Source organism: Triticum urartu, chromosome 2A (assembly GCF_056163025.1).
Source record: "Triticum urartu cultivar PI428250 chromosome 2A, HENAU_Tu73, whole genome shotgun sequence".
Classification (NCBI taxonomy): Eukaryota; Viridiplantae; Streptophyta; class Magnoliopsida; order Poales; family Poaceae; genus Triticum; species Triticum urartu.
The window spans coordinates 648,752,574-648,770,731 of NC_141874.1; the positions used below are offsets into that span (position 1 = coordinate 648,752,574).

Consider the following 18,158-nt stretch of genomic DNA (forward strand, 5'->3'; position numbering starts at 1 on the left):
CTATATGTACTAATCGAGCATTCGACGTGCAAAACACACAGCTGATGAGCAGTTTAGAGGGAGGGAGTACGTACGTACTAATGCCCGTTGCTCATAGCTAAGCTAGCATAGCATGCAAAGCAGGCGAGACCTAGGCGGAAGCATGACCGTTGGGTGGCGTCCGACCAAAACACAACTTCCAAAACAGGCCGCTCCATGGAAGCTATAGCATTTGGACTTTGGTGCACTCCGGACTCCAGACTCTCTCCTCCATTATTCGCTCCTCGCATCGTGCCCAGCTCCCTCTCACCTCTATATATTTCAAGCCTCTCTGCCGTGGGAAAGAGCCTACCTAGCTAGCGTTGCTCTCACGGTCTCACCACACATTCCGCGTATATGCATGTGAAGAAGGTGAGAGACAGAGAGCACCGCGAGTGAAAGCTAGAGTAACAAGCTAGCTAGCTAGGCACACAGATAGATTGCTCAAGAGCACACCGAGTCCTCGCTTCAGATGGCTCGCCCGCTCCTGCAAGTGCTGGTGCTGGCGGCGACGCTGGCGAGCCTCGTGCCGCCGCTGGCCAGCCAGGCGACGACGTGCGAGAGCGCGAGGCGCGGGCACCACCAGTACAGGCAGCCGGTGGGCGTGCGGAGGATGGTGGTGGACGCGACGGGCGCCGGCGACTTCCTGTCCATCCAGCAGGCCGTGGACTCGGTGCCGGTGAACAACAGCGTGCGGGTCATCATGCAGATCAACGCCGGCACCTACATGTAAGCTCTAGCTTTCGAGTAGCCGCCTAGCTTGTCATCATTCTTCGTGTGTGCAGTGCCGAGCTTTCTTTCCTGACTAGCTAGACTGGTTTATGCATGCATGCGCAGAGAGAAGGTGGTGGTGCCGGCGTCGAAGCCGTACATCACGCTGGAGGGCGCCGGGCGCGACGTGACGGTGGTGGAGTGGCACGACAAGGCGAGCGACCGCGGCCCCGACGGGCAGCAGCTCCGCACCTACAACACCGCCTCCGTAACCGTTCTCTCTAACTATTTCACCGCCAAAAACATCAGCTTCAAGGTGAGTCGCCGACGGTGGTCCATGAACGTACGAAACGTGACACGGGTCACAAGGCACAAGCAGATGCGGTTACGCGCCCCCTGTCCCTGTGCTGCATGCATGCATCAATGCGTACCGTCTCGGCAGGCGGCAGCGCACTGTGCCGTGCAGGGGCGCAGACAAAGTGACAAAAGCTTCAGGGTCACAAGCCGCACATCTCGCAAACGCGCGCTGCTGTCTGTCTCTGTGCATCCCTGTTCGTTTGAGATTTTGAATTCGTACTATATGCATGATAGCTGTGTTTTGAGTTTTGCTTGGAGCAGGCAAATCACCCGGGTTCGTCTGGCTACGGCCGGCGAGATGGACGATGGCTGGCTGGAGCCTGGGCCGAGCAAATACGAGGCCACTCTGCTCGTGACTCGTGAGGTTGGCATGATGTGCGACCTGACTGACGTTGTGTTTCTATCTATCTAATGGCTTGACAGAACACGGCTCCAGCACCGATGCCCGGCATGCAAGGGGGCCAGGCGGTGGCGTTCCGCATCTCCGGCGACAAGGCCTTCTTCTTCGGGTGCGGGTTCTACGGCGCGCAGGACACGCTGTGCGACGACGCCGGCCGGCACTACTTCCGCGACTGCTACATCGAGGGCTCCATCGACTTCATCTTCGGCAACGGCCGCTCCCTCTACAAGGTGCGTACTGCTGCGTTCACCATTACATATGTGTGTTGCGTTGAGTACGTACGTGGTAGCTCATGCTGAGAAAACACGTACGAGCAGGACTGCGAGCTGCACTCGACGGCGCGGCGGTTCGGGTCGGTGGCGGCGCACGGGCGGCAGGGGCCCTGCGAGCGCACCGGCTTCGCGTTCGTCAACTGCCGGGTGACCGGCACGGGGATGCTCTACGCGGGGCGAGCCATGGGGCAGTACTCGCGCATCGTCTACGCCTACACATACTTCGACAACGTCATCGCGCCCGGCGGATGGGACGACTGGGACCACAACAGCAACAAGAGCATGTAACTACTACACCACTACTCTGCTGCATACATATTCAGACACACACAGCATGAATAAAATAAATTGAGCACTTGTTACCATAATACAGGACGGCATTCTTCGGGATGTATAAGAACTGGGGGCCCGGCGCCGACGCCGTGCACGGCGTGCCGTGGGCGCGGGAGCTCGACTACTTCACCGCCCGCCCGTTCCTTGGCAAGAGCTTCGTCAACGGATTCCACTGGCTCACACCAGATGTCTGAACTACCAGACTGTTTCCAGCACCACAGATTCAGCTGACAAGATAGTACATTCATACTATACATCACAAGCATACAAGAGTAGCACAGATATAAAGGAACTACTAGTACAGTATAGTTACTCGTTTTTCATCGATTTAAACTTCCCAGTGTAGTTACTACGTAGTCATTCGAAAGCACAGGCACAGCTGGCCTTGTACCAGACCAAATTGTTCATGTAGTAATCTTCAAAACTAAACAGCAAGGATGAATTTGTTATACGCCTGCCTACATATGATGCTTTGCAGAGGACAGCAACTCTTTCGAGGGTGCGTGTATATAGCTCGACGCTGCTTCATGTGGTAGAAGGACTGGTATCAACAGAGAACAATTTGTCATATTTCTGCAGCAGCTCGACCATCCCAGTAGACCTGCAAAGGTAGAGGAGATCCTATGAAGTCAAATCTACTGCAAAAGGTGCACTCAACTTGCAAAGCGCATACACCTATTATACAGAGTAGTTTGTAAAAAAATACGTATGTGGTTAATAAGGTACCAAGATGTAAAACACTACATCTCAACCGAGCAAATAGAGCATTGATGCTTCATCCAGTTACATAACACTTAACCTTGGAATTAAAATCTTATACCTTTTCTTGGTAAGCATGCATGTCGGTGTATTTCAGTATGTCAAGTTATATAGCAGGCACCGTCCGTTGACTTACTAACGACAGCCAATGAATTTTCTCTTTTGTTAACTCAGTTGCCTGATTCCCACTGTACATATCTTGAAGACTTCGATTGAAGGCTATGTGTCCGTTTTTCTAATTCTAACCATTTAAACAAGGCAATGATTTAACTACAAGACAGCCTTCAACACCATGCATGGCATGAACCATCACTATTAAGATCTATCGCTTGCATTACAGATTTGTTCAAGTGGATTCTGATGGACCTATGAGCTGTGTTAGGCTCCCCCCACCAAAGTCCCAGCAAGACAGCAGAAGCATTATGATAGGTATTCTACAGATGTTAATGTTAGTTTGAGGTTGTTGTGCTGTGGAATCTAGTTAGTTAGGGACTTGTTTACTAATTCCACTCGGGTGGGTACACAGGATTGCTCCACTCGGGTGTGTAATCTGTTATTCCTCTTCTTTTCCAAATCACATCCTAAAGATGCTTGCAAGTTATTAATACATCCTGAATTAGAAATAAATATGTGGTTTCCAAAAGTTGTAATACCAAACGGGATGTCAGAAGAGAAATATGATAGAAATTCTTATAAAATACATATACACTCAAATCAGTGGGCCCTAATATCTCAAATTTGATACAAGTGCATTACACCCTAAATATGATGGACACTAATCATAAATTTACAATAACAAGTGGGCAATCGATGTCAAGTACGGAGTATCTCTATAACACGATAAAAATGGATGGTGTGCGGTTTTTAGGTCGCAGAAGAAAGCTGGTACAGCCAAATATTTCCAGAAAAAAAAATCCAGCCTCAGTTTGGTAGAGCCTGACTATAACCAAGCCACATCAGTTAAATGCAGTATTGCAAGTAAGATTGTTTGTAGTTGGGCTTTTTATCTACATACAAGGGCTTTATTTATAGATCCAGGTAAAAAGCCTGCATTCCAAAAAGTAAGATTGGAGGCTGCTGACCAAAATTATATAGTTATTACTATCAAGAGGCTAAATTTGGTGTGGATCATACAAGTTCCAGAAAAATATCATTTCCAATACTAGCCTGGAAGACATTGATAGTCGATGGGAACATTTTTTTTTCCGTACAGAAACACAATTGCTCAACTAAATTCAAGTTAACAATTACAAAAATAAAACCTAAATTAAATACATAGGATATCCCTCCTCGCATTAAGCCATAGTTAGAAACTTAGAATCAATCGACAGAGTCACATATAATGACAATGAGAGTAAATAGCTAAGGACTTACACTTTCTGCATGGTACTCTCATAAACACGAGGAGATGCGGCATGAATGACACCACTGGGAGGTGGACCATATTTTCCGATCTTGTACATGAGTTTCATTATCATGGAGAAATTCCCAGGCTCGTCATCATAAACAGTAGTAAGGTTCACCATGGACTCAAACTGCTTCACATACTGGTCATAGTTTTCCTTATCTAACTTGTCCTTGTTATCTTCCAGCCACTTTGGGTATTGTCCAACGTACTCCTTAAAGAGCTCATAAAGAATCTCCTTGGAATAAACTTTTGGTATCGATGTCTTGACAATGTCCTAAAAATTTTGTAGGATATGTCATTGCCATATCTGGGGTGTTTATTTACTCAGAGGCTAGTTCCGAAAAAAAATAGGACTTGATACAGAAGAAAAATTAAATGATGATAGAAATCCAAAACATGAGGCAGAGTAAGAACTAAACACAGAAATATTACTTACATGAGGAGTGGGGTAAATATAGTTTTTCCTGTGCTCATAAGTGTGTTTTGATCCACAGTTATTGCATAAAGGAAACATACCAATGGATAGATAGGAAAAAGTTATTATTGAGGGAGGGGGTGCATTATCTTGCAAAAGTGGGTTTACGTTTCAGTTTGGTAAAAAAAAAACTCTATTGTTTTAGCATATGAACTGCCAAAAGAAGGGACCTATCTAGCTGAGATGCCAAGTCAATTATGCTGCTCCCAGATAAGTAGCAGTCCCACTGTACAGAATCACAAGACATCTTTTACATCCTACGAATGTAAATTTAGAGAAATATTCCTTCTTAAAATAGTGGAGAACTATTCTTTTCCTTAAAACAGTGGAGAATTATTCATGTAGCGGACAGTTAACAAACTGTTCTAGAATCTAACAAGGACATCATGAATTCGTCATATGAAAGAACATGGCAAGGAAGTGCTTCTCAATATATCGCAAAGACATTTCCCTGAAGAAGATCGAGTCGACTTCAGAAGTTGGATTTCACCACAGTGACTTATATACAATATAAACTCCGAAGAAAGAGCTGATCGGCGAGACAAAGCTGTACATAATCAAAACTCTCTCCCGGTGTACTTCATATCGCCATGAAAAATGCAGAAGAAAACAACATACCTGCATGCCCTCCATGTTCAGCAAATTGTCTATCGCGTCCTCATCCAGCCTCCTGTCCAGATCGCCTCCAGCTGCGGCACCAGAACCCACCTCTGGGTCCAGCAGCCGCATGAACTTCGTTGAGACCTGTCCGGCCCACCTCTGGGCAGAGCAGCCCTCATGGAGTCCCTCTGTCTGTGCTTTGATGACTTGCGGCACCTTATTGTGCAAAATGTCTACTGCTCCAGCAGCGGCGCTGACCAGAATTATACACCAATAAATTCAAAAGAACAGAAAAATGCTAACGACAGATCAACGCTTAGTAAAATCAAATTTTGAGTTTTGGAATTCCACATAAATGCACATGCAATAAATACAGTTGAAAACTTAAACCAGCAAGCATCCTAGTTGTGTAGAAAAAGATAAAAGAATGCTTGCAAGACTGTACTTGGGCTTTTTATCTACAAGGCCTTATTTATAGATCCAGTACTACCGAAGAAAGGCATTCCTATTTGATGGGCACATCCTTTTTTCCCACAGAACATAATTATTCAACTAAATTCAAGTTAAGAATTACAAAAAAAACTAAATTAAACAGAGGATATCATTCCTAGCATTAAGCCATAGTTTAAGGACTTACAGTTGCTCCATGGTACTCTGATAAAGACGAGGAGATATAGCATGAATGACACCACTGGGAGGTGGACCATATTCTCCGACCTTGTACATGAGTTTCATTATCTTGGACAAATTCTCAGGCTCCTTATCATAAACCAAAGTAAGTTTCACCATGGGTACAAGCTGCTTCAGGCACTTCTTGTATTTTTCCTTCTCTAACTTGTCTCTGTTATCTAACAGACACTTTCGGTATTGTGCAACACACTCCATTATTAAGTCATAAAGAATCTCCCTGGAATAAGCTTTTGGTATCGATGTTTTGACAATGTCCTGCAAAGTTTGCAGGATATGTCATTGCCCCATCTGGAGTGTTTATTTACTCAGATAGTTCAGAAAAAATAGGATTTCATAAAGAAAGTAAATAAAATGACGACAGAAATCCACAACATGAGGCAAAGAAAAAACTAAGCACAGAAATACTACTTACATGGGGGTTGGGGTAAAGAAAATTTTTCTTTACTCACAAGTGTGTTTTGATCCACAGTTACTGTAGAAAAAGAAACATACCAATGGATAGATAAGCAAAAGTAATTATTGAGGGAGGGGGAGCATTAAGCATGTATTACATGGATCTCAGCTCGGCAAAACTTTGTTCATTCTAGAAACAAAGGCCATGTTATCCACTATGTTGCAAAAGTGGGTTCACATTTCATCAGTTTAGAAATAGAAAAACTCATTTCGGCAAATGAAATGCCAAGAATGGAACTATCTGGTTGAGATGCCAAGTAAACTATGCTGCTGCCAGATAAGTAGCAGTCCCTCTATACAGAATCACAAGATATCTTTTACATCCTGCCAATGTAAATTCAGAGAAATATTCCTTCTTAAAACAGTAGAGAGTTTCCCCTAAAATACAGTACGGAGAACTATTCTTATGGCCGTCGACGTTAGCAAAGTGATCTAGAATCTAACAAGGACATCATGAATTCGTCATATGCAAGAACATGGCAAGGAAGTGCTTCTTGATATATCACAAAGACATTTCGCTGAAAAAGATTGAGTCGAGTTCAGAAGTTGAATTTCACCACAGTGCATTATATACAATATAATCTGACTGCCAAGAAATACCTGATCGGTGGGACAAAGCTGCATATCATCAAAACTCTTTCCCAGCATATTTCATATCGCCATGAAATACATGCCAGAAAACAACATACCTCCATGCCCTCCCCATTCAGCAAAGTGTCTATCGCCTCCTCATCCAGCCTCCCGTCCAGATCGCCTCCAGCTGCGGCACTAGAACTCACCTGTGGGTCCAGCAGCCGCATGAACTCCGTTGAGACGTGTAGGGCAAACCACTGGGCGGGGCTGACCCCATGGAGCCCCTCTGGCTGTCCTTCGATGGTTTGAAGCGCCTCGTCGTGCAAAACGTCTTCGCCAGCCGCGGCGCTGGAGCTGGGCTCCCGCGACCCCACGAGCGGCGTCAGCTTCGAGTAGTCCACGCGGCGCGCGCCCCTCCGCTTATCAGGCTCAGGCATCATCTTCGTGAGCGCATCGCGTACCCTAGCCGCGGCGCCAATGCCGGCCGTGTCCCGGGGCGGCCCGTCCTGCTTATGGCGCATCACCCTCTTGCCCACGTCGCATTCGCGATACCCCCTCTCCTCCGCCACCGAGAGAGGCCGCTTCTTCCCGCGCCGCGCCTGCTCCTGCAGCCTCCGCCCCAGCTTCAGTATCGACTTAGTGCTACCAAGATATGGTATCCCAAAGTAGAACGGCATCCCCGATGGCGGGGGCGGCGGCGGCGGGGGCGACGGGGGGAGCTTGCCCTCCCTGCAGAGAGAGCTAGCGTGAGGCCTACGGGAATTCGCGGCGGAATCGAGGGATCTGGACGTGGATAGATAGATTCTGACCTTCGGAGACGCCAGTCGCGCAACGACTTCTTGTGCTGCTCGCACGGGTCGCACCACCATGTTGCCGGGGGCGCCGGCGGGTCCTGAAGCTCCGTCCCCGGCCCCTGCACCGGCGCCGACGGCGACGACGATGGTACCCCGTCGTCACTGCAGAGGGAGCTAGCTACAGTCAGGATCGCGCCGAATTCGCCGCGGAACTCGAGGGTTCAGAGGTGGATAGGCTAGACAGATTCTGACCTTCGGGGACATGCCGGGGGATCGAGGCCGCGCGCCGCCTCCCACTTCTCGCGGAGCATCTTCTTGCACGCGCACGAGCTGCACGCCCGCTCCTCCAAGGCCCACAGCGGCAGCGGGTAGAAATCCTCCGTCGTCCCCGCCAACGACGCACCACCATCGCCCGACGACGTCACCGGCGCAGAGGGCCCGATATTCCTGCGGAGGAACCCGGCGTTAGGGCTACGCAGATTCGTACCGGAACCCGAGATGTTCGGGGGGAATGCGGGTGGGTAGGGCCCGACCTGTGGGGATCGGGGCTGCCCGGGGCGATCTCCGGGGGCTTGTCGTCGCCGGCGGGGGCGGAGGGGGCGGTCGAGGCCATGGGGGCGGCGATGGGTCGAGGGGGGCGGGCGGTTGGGGGGTTTGGGGATTTGGAATGGCGCGTTCGGTTTTCGCGGCGGGGACGAGACCGAGGGAGGGGTGGAATTGACGGCTGGCGGAATTAATACGGGTCGGGCGGCCAGGCCAGGCCAAGTACCCGTCCCCATCCGCGCCGCACCTGCCCACTCGCCAGACGGACTCCGCCACGATGTACGGCCAGATTTGGCGCCTCGTCCCCTACGCCTGCTCGCCGCTCCCGCCGATCCGCGCCGGGGCGGGAAGGGGCGGCTGGCCGGCCGGTCGCCCCGCGCCGCTCCGCAGGCCGGCGCTCGCCTCCGCCTCCACCTCCACCCGAGGCCTATGCCGCCCCCTCGCCGTCTCCGCCCAGTCGGCCAGCCTCGACGCCGGTTTGAGGTTCGTTCTTTGCTGAATTTCGTGTAGGAGAGCATCGAAGTTATCGCCCGTGCTCCGTGGCGAGTCGGATGCAAACTGGAATGGGGATTTAACCAATTTCTGCTGAGCATGTGGTACATGTTTACGGTGCTTCCATCTTTGCCATCTTTAGCTACAAACTATGTCTGTCAAGTAGCTTCAGACATCAGTGGTTTGTTGAAAAGCAGGAAAGAGGTGTCAGTGGTTTTACTAATGAACCACACAGTTTGGTAGTATCTTTGGATGATATACTGAAAAGTGAAAACTATGCTCCGTTCATTCAGTTAAGTTTGGAATGCACATGGATTTGAGTGTGTCACATTGTCACTGGTCATTCTGATTTTTCAGAGTGGATAAGTTTTTTGAAGTTGAGATGAAGGTGCGCGACTATGAACTCGACCAGTACGGAGTTGTCAATAATGCTATCTATGCTAGCTACTGCCAACATGGTGAGTTCACACCAAATCCCAGTTGAATCTCTCATTGTTGCACACTTGGTCAGTGAACATGATTCAGATGCCATCTTAAGAACTCGTACTTCATCCAAAAATGAAATTTATATAAATTCATATCTCATTCAATAACATTCTACTTATATCGTAAGCATGATTGTAGTTTATATTGATATCTCATTGGGTTCTATGCCTTCAATTTGAGTAGGCCGTCATGAGCTACTTGAGAGCGTAGGAATAAGTGCAGATGCAGTAGCTCACAGCGGTGAGTCACTGGCCCTCTCTGAGATGCACCTCAAGTACTTCGCGCCTTTGAGAGTAATGCCCTCCTTTCCTATGCTGAGCGAAAAATAGAAGTTAAGATACTTGTTGCAGTACTGAAACAAGTAACATTACAAGTTCAGACTTCAACATATACTGTCATGGGTTATCTTCAGATCTGAATTCCATTTTGTATTTTCTTGCGCTGTCAGAGTGGTGATAAATTTGTCGTCAAGGTGAGGCTTGCAAGCATCAAAGGTATAAGGATGATATTCGAGCACTGCATTGAGAAGCTGCCCAACCACGAGGTACGCATACCAAAGAGTTATTATAAATTCAGAACAGAACAAAAAGATACAATGTATGTTTAAAGCATGTTTACAGTTGAAATAGGGCAGCAACGACATTCAGTAGCATTCTGGAAGGCATTGTGTCAAATATGTACAACTTGTGCAATTTGTATTCTGTTTCATGCATAATTATTCCTACGCATTTCTGTGCCACCATTCTAAACAGAAAAATCTTCATACATCATGATGAAAGATTTTCGAGATTGATATATCCGGACTTTGCATATCTTATTTCTCCTGTCAGTTGATTGTGGAAGCAAAGGCGACAGCTGTTTGTCTTAACAAGGACTACCGCCCTACCCGTGTGTCTCCAGAGTTTCTGTCCAGGCTACAGCTGTTTTCATCCATGGACAATAGTGGTTAAGTGACTACGCTGATCGCAACAACAATCTTCTGGGACGATTCTGATAGTGGCCATGCGATGAAGAGCTACGTTCAGTTTCTGTGTTGCATCCATGTAACTGCTATTATGAATTACTCCCTCCGTCCCAAAATGTAGTGTCAAAAATTGTTGAGTGCTACTTGGAGTAAATGTATACAACCTCTGTTTTTTTAATCTTCAAAACGCCGGAATTCTTTTTTTTTTTTGAAACAAGAACGCCTGAAATCTATTCAATTGCCTACTAGGCTTTGCAGCCTATTGCAAGATAGGTTCTCCCCCATATAGGCGTACTCATCAGCGGCACCTTACGATATGCAAGCATTCTCAAAACACCTGTGCATTTCTGCAAATGAGAGAGTAATAGTTGTCCCCAACAATCCTTCCTCGGCGTGAAGTAGGGATCATATTTCTTCACAACATCCACTATGCACAAGACAATCCAGAAGCGGCGCCCAAAAAACCTCATGGAATACTTGGTCGGGTTTGAAGTACTCGATGTAGGTACTCTTTGTGCCACTTATCCTATCTCGGGCAACAACTATCATGCCTTTTTATTAAACCCTTGAAATTAAGAACATGCTCCTTGTTTCTTTTACATCTCGTCCCGGCTGCTCATCACCACCATCACCTCAGCAGCTTCGTCTATCCGACAAATCCACCGTTTGTCTACAAATGAGCAAAAGAATCAGTTGTCCAAATGGGTTTTTGAGGACCGTGGTGGCGATGCTTCGGATCGGGGACACCAACGGATCTAGGGCGGGGATGGCGGGAGATGTAGGCAATGGGTGGCGTGGACGAGGAAGAGGTTAGATCGGGCGAGCATTGGGGACGATTTGAAGGGGATATGGGTGGGTTCGGCCTATGAGGTCAAACATGCTCGGAAATGTCCGAGCATCCCCAAATCCACCCCACATACAAGCCGGACATATAGGCGGCGGGCAGGGGGGGGGGGGGTTAGGCTCCCCTAGTTTTGCCCCAAATTTCAGGAGAAATCGTAGGATGGGTTGACAAATGGACAGAATTTGGACAACTGGGAGATGCCCTTGTATTGGGTTTTTTTTTTGTCCAAGTATGCATGCAGAAACAAGGGGATGCCCTCTTGGGAAGGCCTTCCTTGGTTGCGATCCATAGTATGCATGACATGTCCAAACAGGATTGAAGCCCTCAGAAGTTATTCGTTCCAGCCAGTGTCATACAGGCACTGTTCTACAGCCTAATATACATGCACGAACACGCATCCCCATGGTAACGGTGCTTCAGAACAAAGCGCATCTGGACTTGACAACCAAAACGGCATCAATTAGGGGCTGTTCGGCAATCCTCCCACTCCGTGAAATCTCAGGATCTGTGGAGCACCTCCTTCCCCCACTCAGCGATTTTGAACTGCTGCTCCACCAGCTCCGGGAGCGGAGTTGTGGATGGGAGGGAATCCGAACAGGCTTTTAATGTTCACGCTAACTAGATAGGATTTGCATCAGGAACTGACAGGAAACAATGTAAGGATACGAGCTTGAAAACACTCTGGCAGTGAAAACCGGTTCCCAGCTGCCCAGGGTTTCTCTGACAGCATTCAACTGCTCCACCACTAAAACATTAGAAGGAAAAATGGTACACTATGCTAATCTTAAGCAGGATACTAAACAAGCACTAGGTTCCTAGCATGACTAACTAACACTCTAACAGAACCGGTAACAATTCGCAAGTCAGCCACCGGAGATCTTGTTGATTCAAGCTCTGGTCCAAAAGAACACCTTCCCACCGGAGCTTGCGCAAGCAAGATGCCCAACTTTATATGGGTGTGCGGAAAACCTGCATGGAATGGCCGTCATGTGTTCACTCTCCAGGCTTGCGCTGTTCGAAGCTGAGAGGCTACTGTCATCACCACCAACTGAGATAATATCTATTGCCCTTCTCATGTTTCCAATAAACAGGTCGGTGTCGTTCCAGCCCCAGATTGCCCTGCAACAATCGAATTAGTTTGTGAAGAGATATTCATGCAAGGTCATGAAGCTAGCCACTAGGTAAAAGGAGATATCATACTTGAATGTAGAAATCCATCTGCCTGTCTGGTTATTATGCTTGATAATGTGTGACCTATCAAAGTCATCCCCACAAAAGACTCGGACAGTGTCATCGAGGCTGGACAGTGGACAGAAAAAGAATTAGGCCTTCTGTAACAACATAATTCTGTATAAACAACACCTCTGTAGCTAAATATAAGAACATGTATTTAGTGAACTGCAAAAACGTCTTATATTTAGTTACAGGGATAGTATTAAATAAGTGCACTGTTTAAAACAGTGTACTGTCGCAGACAGGGGGAGAACAGCAGCTGTTCTAAAGATCCTAATGGGTTAAGGGCGGTATATACTATGGGGGATTATTTAATCTTCAGTAATCGAAGGCAGTTAAGGGTGAAAAGGCAGAGGTAACAACTGTGTGTGATGGTATGAAGATGATGATGTTTAGGAAAGGAAGAAGCTAGCAGGGGCAGAGCCAGGATTTCAGACCACGCAATAGAGAAGTCAAGACTATTAAATCTTAAAAAATATGACACTGATATCAAATTCAGTGACATATATTTTACAATTCAAAAGATAATGACATTTCTGTAGTAATCTTTGAAGCATAACACAAAACTGAAAAGTAAATAAGTCTTTCTATCATATATTGCCTTATGGCTGTTAACTAATCAATTCTGTTATTAAAACAAGAGGCAAACGAGCCACACCATGTTCTTCCACATAGACTAAAAAATATGATCTGTCAGATTATGTGCTGAGCCCAGATTATAAAGGTCTAGATTTACTCTCTCTGTTCCGATGATTTAGGCATATATTTTTTCTCAGTTTTTCCCGTTACTAAGGCGCAGGGTGGGATTCTCACAGCCCAGTCTTCCCAAACTACCCCTCCTTTCACGCCCCATCTCCTTGATTCTAGCGCAAGAATTAATTACAGATTTCTACAAAGGTCCAAATTATGAAGTCTAAGATGTATTTTTGCCTAATATTTATAATATTTTAAATGACATACCCCCTCCGTTCCAAAATATAAGGTGTATTAGTTTTTTCAAACGTCAATCATGTGCATGTTCGACCAAGTTTCTAGAAAAATATATTAATATCTACAATACCAAATTTGTATTATTAATTCATCATGAAAAGTATTTTCTTTTTTTATCTATTATAAGTATTGCAGATGTTGATATTTTATTCTATAATCTTGGTCAATGTCAATGGGACAATACGTTGACGATAAGACGTGACCTCACCAAGACCCGTGACGCTTCCCGCTCCTACAAGCCGGCTTTTGACCGGGCCAGACCAAAGCAAGTGCTCCTTATGCGGTCCCGGACCATGAAGGAGTCAGATTCTGTCAGCAGACACGTCACGACATCGGGACCAGTCAGAAGAGTCGGATTGCATCATACTTCGCATGTTTTGCATCGGCTTTACCAAGAGGCGTCCAAACCAGGTGAAGCATACCTGCTACGTTCGTCCAAAGGCAGACAGCTCTACTACACTCGAGCGAAGGGCGGACTCAGCGTCCCACGCGGCTGGGACTCTGATTTCAATCAGAGCCAGCCAAACACTGAAGTCTAGGACTCAGTTCTGGACCTGAAAGTTAAGGGTATTCCCCCATGGGACACAGGCTGGCCCCAAAGGATCAGATGAGACCATATACTACCTTGATTTCAGTCAGAATTCATGATATGCCCCCTGCCGGGACACTAGCCGCTCTCCTCGACGGAGAACATATCACCAAGATTAACCCGTTATTAGCTCATCCTCCTTGATATTCCTGCCCTTTGGGTGAATAGCACAGGACTCGGGAACTTCATGAGTCCATCAAGGCCTCTCTGCAAGATGATAAGACGGCACGCTCTGTTTGGTTTCTACTCGGAACCTTCTATCCAGAAGGAGGTAAGAGTCAAGATCAGCAGCCAGACCTTGAAAGACTCAAGGGCTATGGACGATGTTATGCCCCCAGGGTATAGCAATGGAAGGAAGAGTCGGCTCAGCCACCATGGGGCAGCCCAAGCCCAAGACTTGGAAGCCTACCGCGTATACCAGGGCACATCAACTACACATGCAAGACAAGTACACCCCGAAGATCTAGCGTAATTCCACGGATTAGGCTGGATCCTAACCGACTCAGATACATGTAAACCCTAGCCTTGTCACTCAATGTAAGGCATGGCAAGGACCCCCCCCCCCCCCACCCACCCACCCGCCGCGCGAGCAGCCTTCTTCCACCTCATAGCCTATACACTTTAGCCATCTGAGGAATCTGGAATGAGTGGCATGGCTGGGTATTTGAAGGTAAGCTCGCACTGGCGCAGCAGGTCGGTAACCAGATCAAGGTGGGTACAAATTCTAGTTCAGCAGGATGAGCTAGGTTCAGTGACCACAGGATTCTTTTATGTTTTTTTTCTGCTCACCGTTCTTATGTTTTTTCAACACTCTAATCGTGTTTGGTTGGTCCTTGTTCTTTTGAACTTTGTATGCCGCCCCCCCCCCCCCCCTCTCTCTCTCTCTCTCTCTTCTAATATATTCACGTGCAGTCGTGCATGTTTAACAAAAACTATGATCGAAGCAAGGCTAAAGAAATAATAGCAATGTAAATTTTTATAAATGAGTAACAAAAGGTAAATGGTACGTATTATGTAGTAGCCTGTGCAAACACACATATTGCATACTAGTAACATAAACTTTTAAAATAAACATCATACATATGCTAAAAGACTTGTTGAGGTCCCAATTAGAATCAGCTATGTATTGGCACAATCGGAGTTCATCACAAGGTGATGGTTGTTAAAGAAACACATTCTAAATCAAACAGGAAATCCTTTCTTTCAAACAACAGAACAGACATTAACCACAGCAAATGTAGGAAAAAAGTTACCTTGTTGTTGCTAGCATGCTGCCACTAGGTGAGAAATAAGCTGACTGAACAGATCTATTATGTTTTACAACCTTCAAGCTCTCTTCTTTCTTCCTTTTAAGCCTTCTGAGATCCCATATGCGTGCTGTTCGATCTGTTGAACTTGTGGCAAGCATATGTCTTTTCTCTGGATGAAAATCTATTGAGTTAATTGTATTGTCATGTGAATCCCATGTGCTTGATACCTTACCCATCCGCTCATCAAGGAGTTTCAGTTCACCATTTCCGTCACCAAAATATAGGCAGCTAGGACTATCTGGTGCTTGACAAAGCGAATAAACAGGATAGTCGCACAACTGGATCATATTAAAGCTCTCCTTCTCAAGGTCCATAAGACAAATTTCACCCTCATAACTACAGCTGTAAATCTACAAGGCAAATATATGAAAGACAACAAAATTAGAATCGTGATTGAATGCGGAGATGTTCAACAAAACATAAATCACTGTTAGAACATTGTCTTCTCATCCTATCATCAACCTTGTCAGAAGACGCTTATGCAACACTACACGTATCAGAAACGGGAGCATACATCCTAGTCGGTCTACCTTGAAACATGGTTAGCATATGTTGCTATCGGATGTTTCTGGGGAAAAACGTCCTAGAATTAGCTGCTAGAGGATGATTGGCTGCTTAAGATTAATAAGGAAGAACACCAACAAAATCTAAAGCCCCTCTGTCTCCCTTAACAACTACTTGCCCCTGCCTTATTCCATCCTCTTCCATGACCCATTTTGTACGGTCACCACACACCCACCACCCACCGATCAAAATGTTCCCCTATCCTCACATGACGATTAATCCAGAGTATCGACCAGCCAACCCTGCAGTCCCCATAACCTAATATACGTTTCTCAGCTGTTAAGCAGCAGCAATAATTTTCTTCAATCAGTTCATTTCACAGACGTCATCCTAGAAATAATCCAATGACTGGTAACAGTGCTAAATATTATCATCCCTACAAACAATTGCCCATACAATAGAAACTTCTATTGGCTTTACCTACACAGCTTAGAACTCATCAACATAGTGAGCTCGGTTAACATGAGAGTACTGTGAAGTTATTTGTGAAGATTTATGCACAAATTAGCAAAGAGAAGTGCAATTTACTCTTACCAAATCCTGCGTTCATACTATCCAGCCACCAATTGAAGCGAACACCATACAATTGACTTAAATTCAAAATGTTAAATCACTAATCAGAGAACCAGTAAAAGAGCAGAAAGACAGGGAGCCATCACCTTCTGTGGCGCGGCAGGGTGCGCCACGATTGCTGGCACAGGGCCCCTGTGAGGCAAATACTCGAACAGCCCATCTGCACCATCGTCGCCATCCTCATCTTCCACCATGCCGTCCACAACCCAGAACCCAATATTCCCCAACTTGTTCCCCGCCGCGACCACGGTCCGGTCGACCAGCGGCAGGACCCGAACCCCAAGTATCCTGTCGGACACCACCTTCCTGACGTTCGCAGGCGTCAGCACGAGCTCCTTCCCGGCATCGAAACCGTCCGCCCGAGCCCTGGCAGGCGGCGCGAGCGAGGCGGACTCGATGATGGAGGACGCGAGCGAGGAGGAGAAGCTGGTGCTGCGGGGCACCGGAGGGGGCCCGGGCGTGGGCTCGGCGTCCGGGGAGTGGGAGGGGGGGAGCTGGGAGAGCCGGAGGGAGCGGCGGAGCTCGCCGGGGCTTGTCTTGGCGGCGGGCTTCTTGCGGGGCTGATTGCTGGGGCGCCCTTGTCCTCGTTTGGACGAGGACTTGATGGCCGCCGAGAGCTCGTCGGCCTTGCGGCGGAGGGAGGCGAGGATGGCCTCGTTGCGGCGGATGTTCTCCTCGCGGAGCCGCTCGTAGTCGGTGAGGCCGGCGGCCTGCCGCGACGCCATTATTCACCCCTGGACAGCGGCGGACCCAGGAGTCAAATTTAGCCGGGAGGAACATTTTAGGCCTACAAAAATTTAGGTACCAGCGCCGGAGGTAGTGTCGCTGCCGCCAAAGCTACGACCTTGTCAACGTCGGGCGGTGGCTCAGCAGGCAGCAGCGGCAGGAGCGGCAGGAGGTGGCGCGGCAGGCAGCAGCTGCACGGAGAGGCAGGCGGTGGAGCCGCACGGAGCGGCCGGCGGCGGCGCGACAGTTGCTACTGGCTAGGGCTCGAGTAGGGGTTGGAAATGGGAGGGGATCGATTTGGCGAGATAGAAGCCGATCGATTCGGGAAGTGGATCCTAGAGGGAAAGTCACCTAAGGTGCAATCTAGTGCAAAATAAAGAAGTAAAGTCAGAGGCACGGTAGCAAATAATGTAATTATCTACTGTAGCAGATTATGTGTATGGTTACTGTTCATGTAAATAAATTTAAAATTAATTTTATTGCATCATAATTTTGTTTGTATATATTTTTTATAAATGTATACAATGGATTTGTAATTTGCAAATTAATTCAAGTCATTTTAGCCTTAATCATATGGATGTGAAAAAAAAAAGTTAGAAAATTGTAGCTTAGGTGACTTCTTTTCTTGATGTTAGAGGATCCACTTCCATCGATTCGATCACTACTTTGTTTTTCCTTTTTTTAGGGTGGTGGTGGCGGCGTGACTGCGTGTGGACTGTGGTGTGATCTAAGTTGGGCCTTAAGTGCAATCAGCCAGTTGGGCCTTAAGTGCAATCAGCCGAGTGAGAGTACTGCTAGTGTCCACTTCAGCCCAAGCCGCTAGCGAGGCTCTTGCCTTTGCGCAAGATCTTAGTTGGGCTTTGCTACATCTATGTAGGTATTCTACGTAAGGTTACTTAAGAGCTGATTTGGCATGCATTGATTGGAAGAGAAAATTGCACGGGCCCCACCCCCTGAAAATAGGGGGAGAGAATTAAATTGTTAGGAAGATTAAATAACAT

The 18,158-nt window shown here is 47.2% G+C and overlaps 4 protein-coding genes across 5 annotated transcripts; 2 read left to right on the top strand and 2 right to left on the bottom strand.

Annotated features, from left to right (window-relative positions):
* The first annotated feature begins 305 nt into the window (after nt 1-305).
* Nucleotides 306-2,540, top strand: PME5 (Pectin lyase-like superfamily protein). The gene is made up of 5 exons (XM_048702857.2): nt 306-747; nt 856-1,045; nt 1,510-1,716; nt 1,804-2,042; nt 2,132-2,540. Exons 1-5 carry the CDS (start codon nt 491-493, stop codon nt 2,283-2,285), a joined length of 1,047 nt encoding a protein of 348 aa, XP_048558814.1. The 5' UTR covers nt 306-490; the 3' UTR covers nt 2,286-2,540.
* A 13-nt stretch (nt 2,541-2,553) lies between these two features.
* On the bottom strand, nt 2,554-8,501 carry LOC125539413 (uncharacterized). The gene is made up of 8 exons (XM_048702856.2): nt 8,377-8,501; nt 8,096-8,290; nt 7,859-8,005; nt 7,166-7,778; nt 5,971-6,278; nt 5,352-5,586; nt 4,225-4,532; nt 2,554-2,692 (listed from the first exon to the last, which is right to left on the bottom strand). The coding sequence occupies exons 1-8, from the start codon at nt 8,454-8,456 to the stop codon at nt 2,617-2,619; spliced, it is 1,962 nt and encodes a 653-aa protein (XP_048558813.2). The 5' UTR covers nt 8,457-8,501; the 3' UTR covers nt 2,554-2,616.
* Nucleotides 8,502-8,554: 53 nt separating this feature from the next.
* On the top strand, nt 8,555-10,536 carry LOC125539415 (acyl-acyl carrier protein thioesterase TE3, chloroplastic). Its single transcript, XM_048702858.2, has 5 exons — nt 8,555-8,869; nt 9,236-9,336; nt 9,548-9,657; nt 9,813-9,908; nt 10,195-10,536. Exons 1-5 carry the CDS (start codon nt 8,664-8,666, stop codon nt 10,312-10,314), a joined length of 633 nt encoding a protein of 210 aa, XP_048558815.2. The 5' UTR covers nt 8,555-8,663; the 3' UTR covers nt 10,315-10,536.
* A 1,293-nt stretch (nt 10,537-11,829) lies between these two features.
* DRS1 (DROUGHT SENSITIVE 1) lies at nt 11,830-17,483 on the bottom strand. 2 transcript variants are annotated; one of them, XM_048702861.2, is made up of 5 exons: nt 17,276-17,483; nt 16,518-17,165; nt 15,238-15,644; nt 12,373-12,471; nt 11,830-12,291 (listed from the first exon to the last, which is right to left on the bottom strand). In XM_048702861.2, the coding sequence occupies exons 2-5, from the start codon at nt 17,154-17,156 to the stop codon at nt 12,060-12,062; spliced, it is 1,377 nt and encodes a 458-aa protein (XP_048558818.2). In that variant the 5' UTR covers nt 17,157-17,165; nt 17,276-17,483; the 3' UTR covers nt 11,830-12,059. The 2 variants fall into 2 exon arrangements, with proteins under 2 accessions (XP_048558818.2, XP_048558817.2); XM_048702860.2 differs by having other exon boundaries at nt 17,237-17,483.
* Nucleotides 17,484-18,158: the final 675 nt, after the last annotated feature.